We start from the raw sequence: 19,882 nt of genomic DNA, 5'->3' as shown, positions 1-19,882 counted from the left end.
CAAAAGAATGAGAATTTCGTTTCACAGAACTGCACCTTAAAAAAGCCAATAATAATCTTCTCTTGGGTTCAAAAATCTTCTCATTTGTATTATTTTCCTGTAAAATTATAAATCAACTAATGAAGAAAAAATATTCTTATCCCGACTTTATCAGACTCTTGTTCTAGTTATTTTTTTACAATAACAAGTTTTTAAGACACATTTGTTTATTACTATATATGTACACTGTTTGTTTTGAGAAGGCTCTTACTAAGGAATAACTTATTTTAATTAAAAATTAAAACATTTTAAGTGACTCGTTCATACTTAAAACACAATGATCATTTGCGTCTACAAGTGACTTAACGGTGCTGGCATAAAGGCTGCTATTAAATTTTTCATGCTCTGTGTAACTTTTATTTTAATTTCTATTCTATCACTTGCTCTTAATATATTATCTGTGAACATTGTTTCTTACTTTATTGTTGCTATGTTTTCTAACCAATTTCTCGTTTCGTTAAGTAAATTATTGGTCTTACAACACACTATTTATGTTACAAATGTCTAAAACAAAAAATATTTTTAAGAAATCCATCAAGGCTTTTTACCCACAGGAAGAATGCTTAATTTACGTTTTATATTTTATGTATGAAGGCATATATATATTACTTTCTGATAGATATTATAAATTATTTTGTTTCATGTTTAGGTATTCGTATATTATATTTATTACTAGGTATGTACAATACCGCGAGCACCGTATTCCACCTCAATATTCTCCTAACTTAAGTATCTGGAAGAGATTGCAATTTGACATTAAGACGGTGTGTGTAGCTGTTATATATATATAAATATTATTTTTCTTAAATTATTTTACAATTGAGCGCTGCTCAACAAAGTCTAAATTAAATAAATAACGTAGCAGCTACAAAACTATCTGGTTCCTATTATGAATATTTTTGACAATGAATAGCAAGCAAAAGGTTATATTTATTCTTTATAAGTGCCCTGTTTGCAAAAATTAAAACAAAAATAAGTTAATTTTAAGGTGTTCTTTTTAATTTCTAGGAAGCTCGGTATATAATTGTCAAATTGTAATATAATGTCAGTCCAAATTGAATCATTTGCGATTATAGAACTTTTCAAGAAAATGTTTTGTTTATTGGTCAACTTTAAGAAGTGGGAATTATAATGGCAATAAATTATGGAATAAGAGATATCCAACTAAAATTTTTCGAATACGATCTGCGTGTTTCGCTACAGAATACTTAATTACTCATTAAAATCTTTTAAATAATAGATGTATGATCCAATAATCCTGATATAATAAATAAAAGCTCCAAAAGACTTTAATTCAAGCCACTGGGGTCATAACATTGGTCCGTCTACCAATTGTTTGTGGACAAAGAGAATAATTCGATTCAGTTTGCCCTGTTAATTTATGTTGCGTTATAGTCAATGGTTATGGCCAAAACTCGTAAGACAACAGGCGACGCTCAAGTACTCCTGCCTTAACATAATAGCAGCATAAAAAAGCGTGACTAGCGCATCGGGAATCTTATGTTATCATCATCATCATCATCATCATCATCATCATCAGTCTATCGAAGCCCACTGCTGAGCAAGAACTCTTCTCACATGGAGAAGAGCATTAACCACGCTTCCTCAAGACGGGTTGGCGATTTCAATCTTATAATTTGAAAGTATAAGACCAGGTTTCGTTACGATGTTTTCCTTCACCGTCCGTCCTTTTGTTATGACATATGAGTTTAATGGCGTTCAGTCTAGATTCCTTTCTATAAAAAAATCCTGATTTGGGTGGACTAATTTTGTCAGAAGTTTTTGAAATAGGAACCATTATGTTTCAGTAACTTTATGAAAACTATGATTTCCTCAATAATATTTTTTATTATACTATTAACCGTATTACCTAAATATATTGATTTTCATAACACCAATTAGTATCACAATACGTAATGAAAACTACAAATAAAGTAATCAGTGTACTCATAGATTACTGACGATAATTAATAATATCAATCATATGTTTATAATTATATAAATTAAAATAAAAGGTGATATAATACTATTAGACGAATATTGGATAGTCTTGAAAACAGCGGTCACAGTGGAAGTAGAATTATCTACCTTTGAAACTTACCTTTTTTTTGTCTCATTAACATGTCTTAAACAAAAAAATAATAGATTAATGGAACATCGACGACAGAGAAGTAGTAGTAGTTTTATATACTTGTATAGTAGTATTAGTTCTTTATATGTGTATTACTGCACTATATTTATGTATATATGTACATATTCAAAAACATATTACTTCGAAGTAATGAACAATTAGCTGATAATATAACTGTTATGAAGTTAGCTTATGCGAGATTTGCTGATCTGTCACCTTTTGTTTCACCTACTCTTAACTATATATACATGAACAAAAAAATAACGAAATGTCATAGAAGGTTAAATTTTAAAATATTCTTAACATTACCAAACTAACATTTATAACAACAACGTATAATTGTGTGTATAAATATTACCACTTGTACAATGGGCATATCGTCAGATAATCATTCGGATATTGCATTTGTTCCCAACTTTGTTGTATAGTCTGGTCATGTTGATTTATGTTAATATCAATAATACGTAGTTTTAAAAAAAGAGACATCAGTATTCACTAGTGTCAGTACGTTCTATGATAGTTCCAAATAAAACTTCAACTCTTGTCAATATCATTATATATCTTGAAGATTTGGTATTGATCTTCAACGGTCCGCAGTGAACTGGAGTGTAATTTGTCTGAGCGTATTATTTATACTAAAATTCGAAAAAAGTTATATTCTCCTTTTAAATAGTTTTTGATTTTGTTTAACTTAAAAAAATAATTATGACTAACAACAAGCTTTTATCAAAAACTAGGTACCAGCCCCGGCTAAAAAATATAAAATAGCCTATTTAATTTTGAGTATTATTAAACTTATATTATGATAACTTCCAAATTGTACGCCTGATTTATTTATTTTGATAAGACTTAATACCATTTTTATGTAAATAGTTTTGCAATAGACGCTTTAGGAATGCCAATTTTTAGAAGTTGTTAAATGGATATAGCATGTTATCCTTAAGGTATTAACATATGCCACCGCGGACTTTTCTGTAGACCTATATAAGATACATAATTCAACCATGCATTATTTTGGTATATTTCAAAGACTTTAGGCAGCGTTTTCGTTATAACTTCTCAAACGGCTCATGTTCTCCCGACATCTTAAACAAATATCTTTAATGTACACACAAGTAAATACAAAAACTTAACAAATTATATACTAAATCCTTTCTCGAGAATCACGCTCACGAGTGCTGATATCTATTTGATAATCGGTGCAGTAGTTTTTCCGTTTATCGCGAACAGACGGACAGACAGACGCGGCGAGGGACTTTGTTTTATAATATGTACGTAATGATGCAATAATGGATTATACTTGATGGATTTGGTGTTACATGAGAATAATTTGATTAGGACCAAAGATATTTGTGTTCACGCTATAAAAAGGAGCTTAAAGGAAAGGGCGATTAAAATATTGTAATATTTTAAATATAATTAATTATATACATATTTCATTTTAGCAAAAAAAGAATACTGTAAAATTATCGTGGAAAATGCTAATTTTAAATGTCCAGAATAATTGCTTTAGTATTTTAAATGTCTAAAATACGAAACAAAATGCTTTAAATAATAAAAAAGAATCCAACAAAGTTTGAAATGTTAGTAATCGTTTTACAAAAACCTATAGTTCCGTATTTTGTCGTAATGAACGTTGAGGAGGTTCAGAGAATTTATAATGTGAATCATAAATTTCATTCCAGAAGCGACATCTCTCTTCCAGCAATGCTCCTTTTATTTCAGGATCCTTCTTGAGAGCCATGTGAGGAGATCCATTTAGACCTGCAGCAGGCCACATCGGAGTCCCTGAAGCCGCAGGCTTTCTGCGAATATGACCGAAATCACAACATTAGACATTTGGCTCAGTTAAAAGTTACATTTAGGGTTACGTTCTCCACAGCTACCACTTCACAACTTTTAAACAAGCAACCATACAAATGAAAAAAATAATAACATAGACCTCTCCGAAAAACGCATTTTAAGGTCTTAAGCTATATACATTTGAATAAATAATTCAATATCATAAAAAATTCTACTCAGTGATACATAGTTCATTATAAGGGAATATAAATTATCTTTAAATTAAATATTTGAAAAAAATACTTTGTTAATTAAAAACGTACCCATTCTTAATAAAATTTCCCCAAAGCTCTCTCATAAGACTCTTCATGCTAACAAAATCATCTGTATACGAATATCTTTTTGATAATGTCGTACCAAACCCGTCGAGTACGGCGTCACTTTGAGCACAATGAGGTACTCCACGTACATTAGTATAAGGTACAACTGGAGTGTATTCGTCAGTGTAAGAATATTCATACAAGTATATTTCACTGTGTCCTGCTTTTACCAAATGATTTACAACTCTTATTGTGGGGCATGTGAAATACCCATCCGACCTGTAATCTATATATTGTAGAATGGCATTATTGTCTACTTCACTATCACCAAAATAAAACTTTCTTATTTTATCAGCTGTTAAGACTTTCTCTTCTTCGCTTTTAAATTTTAAATTAGCTGGTAAAAAGTTGGCAAAATTTTCGTTCATTTCGTTTTTCCACAATTCGAAAGATTCTATCAGCATCAACCCCTCCATATTAGCAAATCCATAGAGCATAGGCAGTTTCGGAAAATCACTTCGATTTAAAATATTTACAGGGTCATCTGTAAGAAACATCTCTTGTCCACTATCTCTCTCGATACAAGGAGCAAAGAGAAATGTAAAGTCCTTTCTGTATGCAAGGTTTCCTGATTGTAAAACTTCATATGACACTTTCTTGAAACTTTTCTCCATTTCTAATATATCGTCAACATTTTCTATGTCTATGAGCTTGGCATATTCTTTTGCATTCTGTATAGGATCAACTTGCATACTGAAAGGAGAAGTACTTGCACCACTCTCGGGAATTACCTTATGAAACAGTCCTTCAGCCATTTTCGACAACATTAAAAGATCTACTGATGAGGACCCTGCACTGTATCCAGCTATTGTGACGTCATTAGGGTTACCTCCAAAGCCCGCAATATTTTTTTTTACCCATCGCAGCAGTGCAACTTGATCTTTCATACCAGCATTACCAGGTACGTCTTTAGTACCTAAGCATAGGAACCCGTGTGCTCCTAATCTATAATTAAATGTTACTGCTAGAATGTTTTGGCTGCTTACTAATTCCTTTGGTGTAAGTAGAGTTCCAAATCCTGATAAAAATGCACCGCCGTGTACGTAAACAACAACCGGAAGGTTTTTTTTCTTGGTCTTAGGTACGTATACATTAGCAACCAGACAATCCTCTTTCATAATCATCGAGTCGGGTATAAATCCCTTTACGTTTATTTGAGGACATATGGTTTGGTCATCTACTGCTTCAAATATTGACATCCAAGCTGGTGGAGGTAGGGGGCCCTGAAATTACAATAATAATGTATAACGATGTAAAATATATTATATATGAATGTAAGTGTAATAGATACACATAAATACGTACACATATTAGAATAAAATACAGTATAACAATGACTAACTAGGAGATCAAAAACTCCTGAATAATTTATCAAATGATCACATTCACATCATATTCGGATGTGATCGGTCACATTTATAGCACCTTATTTGTAAGGTTATAAAAAAATCTCCATAAATAAATTTTTTTGCTTCTCATATTTTCGGTATATTTTCGACTCTAATATGATTTTTCTTCTCAGACTCACCATTGCCTATTATTAACAGCACTTGGAGAGACGGTGTGCTACAAGTATGGGAGTGCGTGAAAAATTGTATTGATTATTTTTGTAATTTTTAACATTAAAGTAAAATAACAAGTGTGGAAATTTAAATTCAAATTAATAATTAAAAATACTTCACCTCTGCCTAACACGGCTATAATCTTCCGTTATTCGTTAATAAAAAAAATTAATTCCATATTTAATGATTCACTTGTGTTCAAAAACAATTTTTTTTCAATTTTTAAACTGTACAGCGACCGAAATAAGAAGGGTATTTACAATCAACGGTCCAATTTAAATGATTTCTTAAAAAAACTGATTACTATAACGTGTCAGGTTGCTCAACTGCAAGTAATGCTAAGATGTGCCCGTGATCTCGTCTGCCCGTGATCACGGTTGCTGAAAACTAACCGAAACGGCGGGAGTATGTAGTTTTTTACAAAAATTATTCACGCGTAGTTTATCTGAAACATATTAGTTTCATTTAAATAGCTAGTAGGTTGCATACACACAAATAAGTTGTTTTGTTTTCTTAGTTTGTTGCTATCAAATAATAATAATAAGAATATTTGCATCTCCACTGGATATTACCTTTTAAATAACTTTTATAAAACGGTGATGAACAGATCGTAATCGTTTTAAGGTACTTTCGTGGCTCAGAGGTAGCTGAGAGACTCATAAAATATATAGATGTTCGTTCTAATCGGACTGCTTTAACTTTATGTTCGAATATTATCAATGCTTAACTTTAACTAATATTTTCGGATTACCTCGCGTATTTTATTATGTTTAAAAACTACATACTCACGACGTTTCGGTTACTTTGTAGCAATCGTGATCATGGCAGACATCTCGTCTGCCCGTTAAAAATTATAAATTACGCGTAGTAATCCGAAAATATTAGTTTCCTTTAAATGAACACTTGCATTATTATCAATGTTTTAGAGGAGGAAAGTATGATGAAAATTATTTATTTTTTTTTTTCAAACATATTCTGCTTACCTTACCCCAAATCTCTTTGCACGCCACTGCTCATTAATCCTATATTTTGTAACTTGTTATTTAAAACTGCAAATTACATAATTTATCTGTCAAACAATATCACTTATGATGGCCGTATTTAATTACGAACGGTACGTAATAATTTCATAAAAAAAAGCCGTCACAGTAATTTTCTGCACCTTATTTATTTGGAGGACCACAATTTTGGGTTAGTACCAACTAATAATAAATACTGCGTATATAAAGTACCCTCCGTTGTTAACAGTTTAACTTCTATAATATGATAAACATAATAAATGTTAAAATTGTAAAGGAGCTTCCTTTTTGAAGGAAAATAAAAAACATCTCCAACAAACTGGAATTTACCTAATGTTTGCCGCCATGAATTATCTTTTTTAATGTTGTAAATGAAAAGGAAGTTTAGAGGTATCTTTAAAAAAGAGATAAAATACTTAGACGCCTCTCCAGTTATTGACGGAAAAACTATTTCTCAATTTTAATCGCAAGGCCATACAATAAAATGTGTAATGTGAATTAATAATGAGTCAACAGAGTGAGCAAAACTTTATCTGCGTATCCGATTCTTTACATAATATGTTCATATTATATGAAAATAAAATACAAATTATTCCTCGATCAAGTTACCACTAAAGAGAAGGCTAGTAAAAACTAATCCTATACAAATGATGTAGCAGAAAATAATGGACCAGTCATTACGTTCTGTTAGGTTTTATAATATTATTATAATAGTTTTTCATCTTAAACACTTATGTTAGCTACGCTTTGTCAATGATAAATGATAGCAAAAACTTGTCCATTGACGTCATAAAAATAAATATACATAAATTATTTAAGTTTTATGAACAGTGTTTAAAAGTTATTTTGAAATTACTACATGCAGTCTGCACACTATATTTAGATTATAATAGCCACCCGAGCCGACCTCAACTGTAATCTATACAATTATATGTAAAAAAAAAATAACGCCTGCGGTTTGTTATCCGTTGTTTGGAGTATTTCTTGGAATAAAGATTATGATTGAATTAAAAAAAGATTTTCGTAAACCTATATAGTTTTTTCCCTCTAACTGTCCTTTTCGACCAACCTAAGGATATTATGTTATTAGATCTAAGTAGCATTTAAACATTGTAATGATAGAGGTCTTAGCTTATTTTACAGTGATACCCGGTAAATTATTTTGTCTGGTTCCTAATGAAACTCATACTGAGAACTAAAAAGTAGTTAGATCATCAAGTAAACACAACTCATTGGTCCATTACCTTAAATCTTCCTGTACCGGTGGGAGCTGTAGCGTAGGGTATTCCATTGAATACGAATATATCGTTTTTTGGATCCTTGTATCCTCGAACCAGTCCAGAGTTTATTTGAACCAAGAGTGATTCACGATCCTTAACATCTTCAGACAAGGCTGAGGCAAGCAAGACTGATAACAACACAATACACGACCGCATTCTGTAAGTAATAACATTACACTGCTCACTAGTCGTGCAATATCAAAACTGGCCTACTATTGAAACACATAATCAGACACTTAAAAAAAACAAATCAAGTCTTCAATGATAGCAGTAAGATTACACTATTGATAAAAATTACTTACGTTAATAATGTCTCTGTAAATTTATTTGTTTAGGATCTGTCGTATTATTTTAATGCAATACATTGCTTATACATTATGTCAACACTTTCTTAAAATAATATCTACATAATTATCCTCATAGGTAACAAATACGAATCGGTTTTCATGATTACATAATACTCACGCTAAAATATTTACGAATATATTATATAATAACTATAGCATTTTGTTTGAGGTATGTTGAAAGATATTTCAAACAAAATGTTATATCAACCACAGGTTAAAACTGAATATAGATCTTACAAATTATAATGAACTAGCTTTTGCTCGCGACTTCGTCCGAGTCTGACAGTTGTTCTCTGCCACTACGCCACTGAATCCAAACTGCACTTCATGGTTCCACCCGTGTGGTTTTGGGATTGGGATTGGGATCGGGATCGAGATTTAGAATCGGTATGAGATTATGATACACATTTAACGTAGTTCCTTTATTCAGGCGATTTAACAATTTTTGAACACAAAAGCGGTACAATGACTTAACTATACTATTAGGGAAACGCTCTCGTGGACATTTTTCTAGGTTTGGATGGGACCTACAAACCCGTAATACATCATTTTGTTGCATTGTCACCAGTTTATGCGGCACACTCATAAATAGGTTTTTGATTTTCACCTCTGGTCACAAAGTAGTAATTTTAGTACAGCTGTAGCCTTCCTTGATAAATGGACAATCTAACACTGTACCAATTTTTCAAATCGGATAAGTAGATCCTTTTAGAATGGGATAAGTGTTCACTAGTGTCAGTACGTTCCATGGTAATGCAAAGTAAAACTTCAACATTTCTAAATATATATCTTGAAGATTTGGTATTGATCTTCAACGGTCCGCAATGAACTGGAGTGTAATTCGTCTAAGCGTAGTATTTATACAAAAATTAAAAAAAGTTCTATTCTCCTTTTAAATAGTTTTTGATTTTGTTTAACTTATAAAAATAATTATGACTAACAACGAGCTTTTATAAAAAATGCAATAATTGATTACAGCCACAAATTATTTTTTATTGTTGGACCCGTCACTAGTACTGATACAGCAATATATACTTGGTTTTTCTTTAACATTTTACTTTGATTTCCCGGTAACTCTTTTATATTTTGAAGACGACTCCGCTTATAAAATTTTCTTCTCATTTTTACTGTAACATCATTTTTAATATAACTAAATTTTTTATCGATACAAATACATATCATCTCATTCAATCTACTCCTTCATACAGTTACCGGATCGCCAACCAAAATTCGTATTTTTCCGATTGAAATTTTTGGTACTTCTCTAACTAGACATCAGCATATTATGTCAATGGATGATAGTTTGATAAAGAAAGAAAGTGAAGGAAATGTAGAAGAAATTGAATTGGTAGAGAAAATCCATGAAAATATTTGATGGATTTTGTGTTATATTAGAATAATTTGATTAAAACGAAAGATAACTGTGTGCACGCTATAAAAAAGGAGCTTAAAGGAAAGGGCGATTAAAATATTGTAATATTTTAAATTTAATTATGCACATATTTCATTTAAGCAAAAAGAGAATACTGTAAAAATAATCGTGGAAAATGCTAATTTTAAATGTCCAGAACAATTGCTTTAGTATTTTAAATGTTTAAAATACTAAATAAAATGCTTTAAATAAAAAAGAAACCAAAAAAGTTTGAAATGGTAGTAATCGTTTAACAAAAACCTATAGTTCCGTATTTCGTCGAATTGAACGTGAAGGAGGTTCAGAGAATTTATAATATGAATCATAAATTTCATTCCAGAAGAGACATCTCTCTTCCAGCAATGCTCCTTTTATTTCAGGATCCTTCTTGAGAGCCATGTGAGGAGATCCATTTAGACCTGCAGCAGGCCACATCGGAGTCCCTGAAGCTGCAGGCTTTCTGCGAATATGACCGAAATCACAACATTAGACATTTGGCTCATTGAAAAGTTACATTTAGGGTTGCGTTCTTCACAGCTACCACTTCACAACTTTTAAACTAGCAACCGTACAAATGAAAAAAATTATAACATAGACCTCTCCGAAAAACGCATTTTAAGGTCTAAAGCATTATACATTTGAATAAATAATTCAATATCATAAAAAATTCTACTCAGTGATACATAGTTCATTATAACGGTATATAAATTATCTTTACATTAAATATTTGAAAAAATACTTTGTTAATTAATAACGTACCCATTCTTAATAAAATTTCCCCAAAGCTCTCTCATAAGACTCTTCATGCTAACAAAATCATCTGTATACGAATATCTTTTTGATAATGTCGTACCAAACCCGTCAAGTACGGCGTCACTTTGAGCACAATGAGGCGCTCCACGTACATTAGTATAGGGTATAACTGGAGTGTATTCGTCAGTGTAAGAATATTCATACAAGTATATTTCGCTGTGTCCTGCTTTTACTAAGTGATTTACAACTCTTATTGTGGGGCATGTAAAATACCCATCCGACCTGTAATCTATATATTGTAGAATGGCATTATTGTCTACTTCACTATCACCAAAATAAAACTTTCTTATTTTATTAGCTGTTAAGACTTTTTCTTCTTCGCTTTTAAATTTTAAATTGGCTGGTAAAAAGTTGGCAAAATTTTCGTTCATTTCGTTTTTCCACAATTCGAAAGATTCTATCAGCATCAACCCCTCCATATTAGCAAATCCATAGAGCATAGGTAGTTTCGGAAAATCACTTCGATTTAAAATATTTACAGGGTCATCCGTAAGAAACATCTCTTGTCCACTATCTCTCTCGATACAAGGAGCAAAGAGAAATGTAAAGTCTTTTCTGTATGCAAGGTTTCCTGATTGTAAAACTTCATATGACACTTTCTTGAAACTTTTTTCCATTTCTAATATGTCGTCAACATTTTCTATGTCTATGAGCTTGGCATATTCTTTTGCATTCTGTATAGGATCAACTTGCATACTGAAAGGAGAAGTACTTGCACCACTCTCGGGAATTACCTTATGAAACAGACCTTCAGCCATTTTCGACAACATTAAAAGATCTACTGATGAGGACCCTGCACTGTATCCAGCTATTGTGACGTCATTTGGGTTACCTCCAAAGCCCGCAATATTTTTTCTTACCCATCGCAGCAGTGCAACTTGATCTTTCATACCAGCATTACCAGGTACGTCTTTAGTACCTAAGCATAGGAACCCGTGTGCTCCTAATCTATAATTAAATGTTACTGCTAGAACGGTTTGGCTGCTCACTAATTCCTTTGGTGTAAGTAGAGTTCCAAATCCTGATAAAAATGCACCACCGTGTACGTAAACAACAACCGGAAGGTTTTTTTTCTTGGTCTTAGGTACGTATACATTAGCAACCAGACAATCCTCTTTCATAATCATCGAGTCGGGTATAAATCCCTTTACGTTTATTTGAGGACATATGGTTCGGTCATCTACTGCTTCAAATATTGACATCCAAGCTGGTGGAGGTAGGGGGCCCTGAAATTATAATAATAATGTATAACGATGTAGAATATATTATCTATGAATGTAAGTGTAATATATACACATAAATACGTACACATATTAGAATGAAATACACTATAACAATGATTAACTAGGAGATCAAAAACTCCTGAATAATTTATCAATTTAAATCACCTTATTTGTAAGGTTATAAAAAAATCTCCATTAATCAATTTTTTTACTTCTCCTATTTTCGGTATATTTTCGACTCTCATATGATTTTTCTTCTCAGACTCACCATTGCCTATAATTAAGAGCACTTGGAGAGACGGTGTGCCACAAGTATGGGAGTGGTTGAAAAATTGTATAGATTGTTTTTGTAATTTTTAATATTAAAGTAAAATAACAAGTGTGGAAATTTAAATTCAAATTAATAAGATCGTATTTAAGTTAATTAAAAATACTTCACCTCTGCCTAACACGGTTATAATCTTCCGTTATTCGTTAATAAAACAACTAATTCCATATTTAATGATTCACTTGTGTTCAAAAACAATTTTTTTTCAATTTTTAAACTTTTTAATTTCTTAAAAAAACTGATTACTATAACGTTTCAGGTTGCTCAACTGCAAGTAATGCTAAGATGTGCCCGTGATCTCGTCTGCCCGTGATCACGGTTGCTGAAAACTAACCGAAACGTCGGGAGTATGTAGTTTTTTACAAAAATTATTCACGCGTAGTTTATCCGAAACATATTAGTTTCATTTAAATAGCTAGTAGGTTGCATACACACAAATAAGTTGTTTTGTTTTCTTAGTTTGTTGCTATCAAATAATAATAATAAGAATATTTGCATTTCCACTGGATATTACCTTTTAAATAACTTTTATAAAACGGTGATGAACAGATCGTAATCGTTTTAAGGTACTTTCGTGGCTCAGAGGTAGCTGGGAGACTCATAAAATATATAGATGTTCGTTCTAATCGGACTGCTGTAACTTTATGCGCGAATATTATCAATGCTTAACTTAAACTAATATTTTCGGATTACCTCGAGTATTTTATTATGTTTAAAAACTACTTACTCACGACGTTTCGGTTACTTTGTAGCAATCGTGATCATGGCAGACATCTCGTCTGCCCGTTAAAAATTATAAATAACGCGTAGTAATCCGAAAATATTAGTTTCCTTTAAATGAACACTTGCATTATTATCAATGTTTTAGAGGAGGAAAGTATGATGAAAATTAGTTTTTTTTTTTTTTCAAACATATTCTGCTTACCTTACCCCAAATCTCTTTGCACGCCACTGCTCATTAATCCTATATTTTCTAACTTGTTATTTAAAACTGCAAATTACATAATTTATCTGTAAAACAATATCACTTATGGATGGCCGTATTTACTTACGACCGGTACGTAATAATTTCATAAAGAAAAGGTTTAAAAGTAATTTTCTGCACCTTATTTATTTGGAGGATCACAGTTTTGGGTCAGTACCAACTAATAATAAATACTGCGTATATAAAGTACCCTCCGTTGTTAAAAGTTTAACTTCTATAATATAATAACCATAATAAATGTTAAAATTGTAAAGGAGCTTCCTTTTTGAAGGAAAATAAAAAACATCTCCAACAAACTGAAATTTACGTAATCTTTGCCGCCATGAATTAGCTTTTCTTAATGTTGTAAATGAACAGGAAGTTTAGAGGTATCTTTAAAAAACTGTTAAAATACTTAATTGTAGACGCCTCTCCAGTTATTGACGGAAAAACTAATTCTCAATTTTAATCGCAAGGCTATACAATAAAATGTGTAATGAGAATAAATAATTAGTCAACAGAATGAGATCAATTAGTCAACAAAGTGAGCAACGCTTTATCTGCCTATCCGATTCTTTACATAATATGTACATATTATATGGATATAAAATACAAATTATTCCTCGATCAAGTTACAAGCAAAAACTAATCCTATACAAATGATGCAGCAAAAAATAATGGACTAGTCATTACGTTCTGTTAGGTTTTATAATATTATTATTATAGTTTTTCATCTTAAACACTGATGTTAGCTACGCTTTGTCAATGATATATGATAGCAAAAACTTGTCCATTGACGTCATAAAAATAAATATAAATTAAATATTTAAGTTTTATGAACAGTGTTTAAAAGATATTTTGAAATTATTACATGCAGTCTGCAACACTATATTTAGATTATAATAGCCACCGGAGCCGGTCTCGACTGTAATCTATATAATTAAATGTAAAAAAAAATAACGCCTGCGGTTTGTTATCCGTTGTTTGGAGTATTTCTTGGAATAAAGATTATGATTGAATTAAAAAAGATTTTCGTAAACCTATATAGTTTTTTCCCTCTAACTGTCCTTTTCGACCAACCTAAGGATATTATGTTATTAGATCTAAGTAGCATTTAAACATTGTTATGATAGAGGTCTTAGCTTATTTTACAGTGATACCCGGTAAATTATTTTGTCTGGTTCCTAATGAAACTCATACTGAGAACTAAAAAGTAGTAAGATCATCAAGTAAACACAACTCATTGGTCCATTACCTTAAATCTTTCTGTACCGGTGGGAGCTGTAGCGTAGGGTATTCCATTGAAAACGAATATATCATTTTTTGGATCCTTGTATCCTCGAACCAGCCCAGAGTTTATTTGAACCAAGAGTGATTCACGATCCTTAACATCTTCAGACAACACTGAGGCAAGCAAGACTGATAACAACACAATACACGACCGCATTCTGTAAGTAATAACATTACACTGCTCACTAGTCGTGCAATATCAAAACTGGCCTACTATTTAAACACATAATCAGACACTTAAAAAAAACATCAAATCTTCAATGATAGCAGTAAGATTACACTATTGATAAAAATGGCTTACGTTATTAATGTCTCTGTAATTTTATTTGTTTAGGATCTGTCGTATTATTTTAATGCAATACATATATGGTTCCACCCGTGTGGTTTTGGGATTGGGATCGGGATCGGGATTTAGAATCGGTATGAGATTATGATACACATTTATTCAGGCGATTTAACAATTTTTGAACACAAAAGCGGGTACACTGACTAAACTATACTATTAGGGAAACGCTGTCGTGGACATTTTGCTAGGTCTGGATGGGACCTACAAACCCGTAATACATCATTTTGTTGCAATGTCACCAGTTCATGCGGCACACTCATAAATAGGTTTTTGATTTTCACCTCTGGTCACAAAGTAGTAATTTTAGTACAGCTATAGCCTTCCTTGATAAATGGACAATCTAACACTGTACGAATTTTTCAAATCGGATGAGTAGATCCTTTTAGAATGGGATAAGTATTCACTAGTGTCAGTATGTTCCATGGTAATTCAAAGTAAAACTTCAACTCTTCTAAATATATATCTTGAAGATTTGGTATTGATCTTCAACGGTCCGCAATGAACTGGAGTGTAATTCGTCTAAGCGTAGTATTTATACAAAAATTAAAAAAAGTTCTATTCTCCTTTTAAATAGTTTTTGATTTTGTTTAACTTATAAAAATAATTATGACTAACAACGAGCTTTTATAAAAAATGCAATAATTGATTACAGCCACAAGTTATATTTTATTGTTGGACCCGTCACTAGTGCTGATACAGCAAAACATACTTGGTTTTTCTTTAACATTTTACTTTGATTTCTCGGTAACTCTTTTATATTTTGAAGACGACTCCGCTTATAAAATTTTCTTCTCATTTTTACTGTAACATCATTTTTAATATAACTAAATTTTTTATCGATACAAATACATATCATCTCATTCAATCTACTCCTTCATACAGTTACCGGATCGCCAACCAAAATTCGTATTTTTCCGATTGAAATTTTTGGTACTTCTCTAACTAGACATCAGCATATTATGTCAATGGATGATAGTTTGATAAAGAAAGAAAGTGAAGGAAATGTAGAAGAAATTGAATTGGTAGAGAAAATCCATGAAAATATTTGATGGATTTTGTGTTATATTAGAATAATTTGATTAGGACGAAAGATAACTGTGTGCACGCTATAAAAAGGAGCTTAAAGGAAAGGGCGATTAAAATATTGTAATATTTTAAATTTAATTATGCACATATTTCATTTTAGCAAAAAGAGAATACTGTAAAATTATCGTGGAAAATGCTAATTTTAAATGTCCAGAACAATTGCTTTAGTATTTTAAATGTTTAAAATACTAAACAAAATGCTTTAAATAAAAAAGAAACCAAAAAAGTTTGAAATAGTAGTAATCGTTTAACAAAAACCTATAGTTCCGTATTTCGTCGAATTGAACGTGAAGGAGGTTCAGAGAATTTATAATATGAATCATAAATTTCATTCCAGAAGCGACATCTCTCTTCCAGCAATGCTCCTTTTATTTCAGGATCCTTCTTGAGAGCCATGTGAGGAGATCCATTTAGACCTGCAGCAGGCCACGTCGGAGTCCCTGCAGCCGCAGGCTTTCTGCGAATATGACCGAAATCACAACATTAGACATTTGGTTCATTGAAAACTTACATTTAGGGTTGCGTTCTCCAAAGATTTGTTTTAATGTGTAGGGGGATTTGCTCTCTATAGTAATATAAACTAACCACCATACAAATCGAAAAGAATTAAATTGGCCCCTCCAAAATAATGCGTAGTTTTAATAGTTAAGGTATAGAACAATTTACATTTTACAAAAATACTACTTGATGATACATAGATTTATATTTATATGTTAATAAATACTTTGTTAATTAAAAACGTACCCATTCTTAATAAAATTTCCCCAAAGCTCCCTCATAACACTTTTCATGTTAACAAAATCATCTGTAAAAGAATATTGTTTTGTTAAGGACGGATCGAACCCGTCAAGTACGGCGTTACTTTGAGCACAATGAGGCGCTCCACGTACATTAGTATAGGGTATAACTGGAGTGTATTCGTCAGTGTAAGAATATTCATACAAGTATATTTCACTGTGTCCTGCTTTTACTAAGTGATTTACAACTCTTATTGTGGGGCATGTAAAATACCCATCAGACATATAATCAACAAATTTTAAAATAGCAATATTATCTATTTCGCTATCACCAAAATAAAACTTTCTTATTTTATTAGCTATTAAGACTTTCTCTTCTTCGCTTTTAAATTTTAAATTAGCTGGTAAAAAGTTGGCAAAATTTTCGTTCATTTCTTTTTTCCACAAATCAAAATTTTCCATCAGCAACAATCCCTCCATTTGAGCAAATCCATAGAGCATGGGCAATTTCGGAAAATTACTTCGTTTTAAAATATTTACAGGGTCATCCGTAAGAAACATCTCCTGTCCACTATCTCTCTCTACACAAGGAGCAAGGAGAAATGTAAAGTCTTTTCTATATAAAAGGTCTCCTGATTGTAAAACTTCATATGACACTTTCTTGAAACTTTTCTCCATTTCTAATATATCGTCAACATTTTCTATGTCTATGAGCTTGGCATATTCTTTTGCATTCTGTATAGGATCAACTTGCATACTGAAAGGAGAAGTACTTGCACCACTCTCCGGAATAACCTTATGAAACAGACCTTTAGCCATTTTCGACAACATTAAAAGATCTACTGATGAAGATCCTGCACTGTATCCAGCTAATGTGACGTAATTTGGGTTACCTCCAAAGCCCGCAATATTTTTTTTTACCCATCGCAGTAGTGCAACTTGATCTTTCATACCAGCATTACCGGGTACGTCTTTGGTGCCTAAGCATAGGAACCCGTGTGCTCCTAACCTATAATTAAATGTTACTGCTAGAACGTTTTGGCTGCTCACTAATTCCTTTGGTGTAAGAAGAGTTCCAAATCCTAATAAAAATGCACCGCCGTGTACGTAAACAACAACCGGAAGGTTTTTTTTCTTGGTCTTAGGTACGTATACATTAGCAACCAAACAATCTTCTTTCATAATCTTCGAGTCCGGACTAAATCCTGTCATATTTAATTGAGGACATATGGTTCGGTCATCTACTGCTTCAAATATTGACAACCAAGCTGGTGGAGGTAGGGGGCCCTGAAATTATAATAATAATGTATAACGATGTAGAATATATTATCTATGAATGCAAGTGTAATATATACACATAAATACGTACACATATTAGAATAAAATACTGTATAACAATGATTAATATATATTAAATATAAATTGTGCTTTAATTAGGTACTATTTAGGGGTAAACAAAATAATTGGAAAATCAAAATTTCATCACATTCTAATGATTTTATTTATTGTGTTATAAAAAAAATCTCCATAAATAAATTCTTTTGTATTTTCAATTTCTAGTATCCGTACGACTCTCACATGATTTTGCCTCTAAGAATTCGCATTATTTATTAATATCTGCCCTAATCAGAGATAGCGTGCTGTGTGTGTGTGTGTGGCAAGTATGGAAGTGGGTGAAATTTTGATAAGAATATTCTCGTAATATATAACACAAAATGAAAAAACAAGTGTAGGACTTTAAATTCAAATTAATAACATCATATTTAACTAACTTCAATATACTTCACGAGCGAAGAACATACTTCTTAAACCAATCGGATTGCTATAAGCAATGGCGGTGCTAAGATTTAGAGACACATATGAATATTATCGTACCTTATTTGTATAGATAATAAACAGCGAGTAGTACAGTTACGGACATGTTGGTATGGTGCTAGAAGCGGATGATCGTAAATATTTTTTTTGGTAGATGGCAATTTTAAAATTTAATAAATTTTGAAATTATAAATGTCTGTAGACGCTCGTATTAAGTGATGTGTCAGTGCTAGGAAGAATGTAACTTATGTATATATCTGTTTTTTGGATAGGATATACAGTGCTTATTTACATCTATGATGTGTAGACCGCTGATCTCAATAACAGCTTATTCCTTGTAGCCTCGAAGACAACCAAATTGTAATTAGAACAAAACACACACAATGGCAAATTATTCCAAGCCATTGCTGTGCTCATAAGTAAGAATGCATAAATGAAAGGGTTAACTACTATTTTTTTGTAAGAAAACTAAAAAATAGTAAGATCATCAAGTAAACACAAGTCATTGGTCCATTACCTTAAATCTTTCTGTACCGGTGGGAGCTGTAGCGTAGGGTATTCCATTGAAAACGAATATATCATTTTTTGGATCCTTGTATCCTCGAACCAGTCCAGAGTTTATTTGAACCAAGAGTGATTCACGATCCTTAACATCTTCAGACAAGGCTGAGGCAAGCAAGACTGATAACAACACAATACACGACCGCATTCTGTAAGTAATAACATTACACTACTCACTATTCCCTAGTCACTCAATATCAAAACTGGCCTACTATTTAAATACATAATCGGACACTAAAAAAAAAAAACCAATCAAATCTTCAATGATAGCAGTAAGATTACGCTATTGATAAAAATGGCTTACGTTATTAATGTCTCTGTAATTTTATTTGTTTAGGATCTGTCGTATTATTTTAATGCAATACATTGCTTATACATTATGTCAACACTTTCTTAAAATAATATCTACATAATTATCCTCATAGGTAACAAATACGAATCAGTTTTGATGATCACATAGTACTCACGCTAAAATATTTACGAATATATTATATAATAACTATAGCATTTTGTTTGAGGTATGTTGAAAGATATTTCAAACAAGATGTTATATCTACAACAGGTTATTACTTACTTACTTACAAACTATAATAAATATATTTAAAAAAACCTCAATTTCTCACCTCACACTAAGTTTTTGTCAAACTAAAGGTTGACAAGTACAGTTTATAACTTATCAACTATACAAATAAAATAAAGAAATAAAACAAAAAAAAAATTAACTCGATACCTAAGACTGGCGAGACTGGTTACATGAGTATAATATAA

At 31.6% G+C, this 19,882-nt stretch overlaps 3 protein-coding genes across 3 annotated transcripts; all 3 read right to left on the bottom strand.

Moving 5' to 3' along the window:
• Nucleotides 1-3,567: 3,567 nt before the first annotated feature.
• Nucleotides 3,568-8,379, bottom strand: LOC133320066 (esterase FE4-like). Its single transcript, XM_061526796.1, has 3 exons — nt 8,158-8,379; nt 4,276-5,555; nt 3,568-3,975 (listed from the first exon to the last, which is right to left on the bottom strand). Exons 1-3 carry the CDS (start codon nt 8,347-8,349, stop codon nt 3,777-3,779), a joined length of 1,671 nt encoding a protein of 556 aa, XP_061382780.1. The 5' UTR covers nt 8,350-8,379; the 3' UTR covers nt 3,568-3,776.
• Nucleotides 8,380-10,192: 1,813 nt separating this feature from the next.
• LOC116779421 (esterase FE4-like) lies at nt 10,193-14,887 on the bottom strand. Its single transcript, XM_061526794.1, has 4 exons — nt 14,871-14,887; nt 14,535-14,727; nt 10,711-11,990; nt 10,193-10,411 (listed from the first exon to the last, which is right to left on the bottom strand). The coding sequence occupies exons 2-4, from the start codon at nt 14,724-14,726 to the stop codon at nt 10,213-10,215; spliced, it is 1,671 nt and encodes a 556-aa protein (XP_061382778.1). The 5' UTR covers nt 14,727; nt 14,871-14,887; the 3' UTR covers nt 10,193-10,212.
• A 105-nt stretch (nt 14,888-14,992) lies between these two features.
• On the bottom strand, nt 14,993-19,530 carry LOC133318721 (esterase FE4-like). The gene is made up of 4 exons (XM_061526795.1): nt 19,419-19,530; nt 19,071-19,263; nt 16,746-18,025; nt 14,993-16,458 (listed from the first exon to the last, which is right to left on the bottom strand). Exons 2-4 carry the CDS (start codon nt 19,260-19,262, stop codon nt 16,260-16,262), a joined length of 1,671 nt encoding a protein of 556 aa, XP_061382779.1. The 5' UTR covers nt 19,263; nt 19,419-19,530; the 3' UTR covers nt 14,993-16,259.
• Nucleotides 19,531-19,882: the final 352 nt, after the last annotated feature.

This window comes from Danaus plexippus (assembly GCF_018135715.1).
Source record: "Danaus plexippus chromosome 3 unlocalized genomic scaffold, MEX_DaPlex mxdp_25, whole genome shotgun sequence".
NCBI lineage: Eukaryota > Metazoa > Arthropoda > Insecta > Lepidoptera > Nymphalidae > Danaus > Danaus plexippus.
Note: the sequence above shows the minus strand (reverse complement) of the source record. Positions and strands in the feature narration are given on the sequence as shown.

What these genes read in the sequence shown, in the direction of transcription:
- LOC133320066 (XM_061526796.1), bottom strand. Translation starts at nt 8,349, where the DNA reads ATGCGGTCGTGTATTGTGTTGTTATCAGTCTTGCTTGCCTCAGCCTTG. An exon ending in CCGGTACAGGAAGATTTAAG is followed by an intron (nt 5,556 to 8,157) that starts GTAATGGACCAA and finishes TTGTAATTTCAG; the next exon opens with GGCCCCCTACCTCCACCAGC. An exon ending in GGAAATTTTATTAAGAATGG is followed by an intron (nt 3,976 to 4,275) that starts GTACGTTTTTAA and finishes TCATATTCGCAG; the next exon opens with AAAGCCTGCGGCTTCAGGGA.
- LOC116779421 (XM_061526794.1), bottom strand. Translation starts at nt 14,726, where the DNA reads ATGCGGTCGTGTATTGTGTTGTTATCAGTCTTGCTTGCCTCAGTGTTG. An exon ending in CCGGTACAGAAAGATTTAAG is followed by an intron (nt 11,991 to 14,534) that starts GTAATGGACCAA and finishes TTATAATTTCAG; the next exon opens with GGCCCCCTACCTCCACCAGC. An exon ending in GGAAATTTTATTAAGAATGG is followed by an intron (nt 10,412 to 10,710) that starts GTACGTTATTAA and finishes TCATATTCGCAG; the next exon opens with AAAGCCTGCAGCTTCAGGGA.
- LOC133318721 (XM_061526795.1), bottom strand. Translation starts at nt 19,262, where the DNA reads ATGCGGTCGTGTATTGTGTTGTTATCAGTCTTGCTTGCCTCAGCCTTG. An exon ending in CCGGTACAGAAAGATTTAAG is followed by an intron (nt 18,026 to 19,070) that starts GTAATGGACCAA and finishes TTATAATTTCAG; the next exon opens with GGCCCCCTACCTCCACCAGC. An exon ending in GGAAATTTTATTAAGAATGG is followed by an intron (nt 16,459 to 16,745) that starts GTACGTTTTTAA and finishes TCATATTCGCAG; the next exon opens with AAAGCCTGCGGCTGCAGGGA.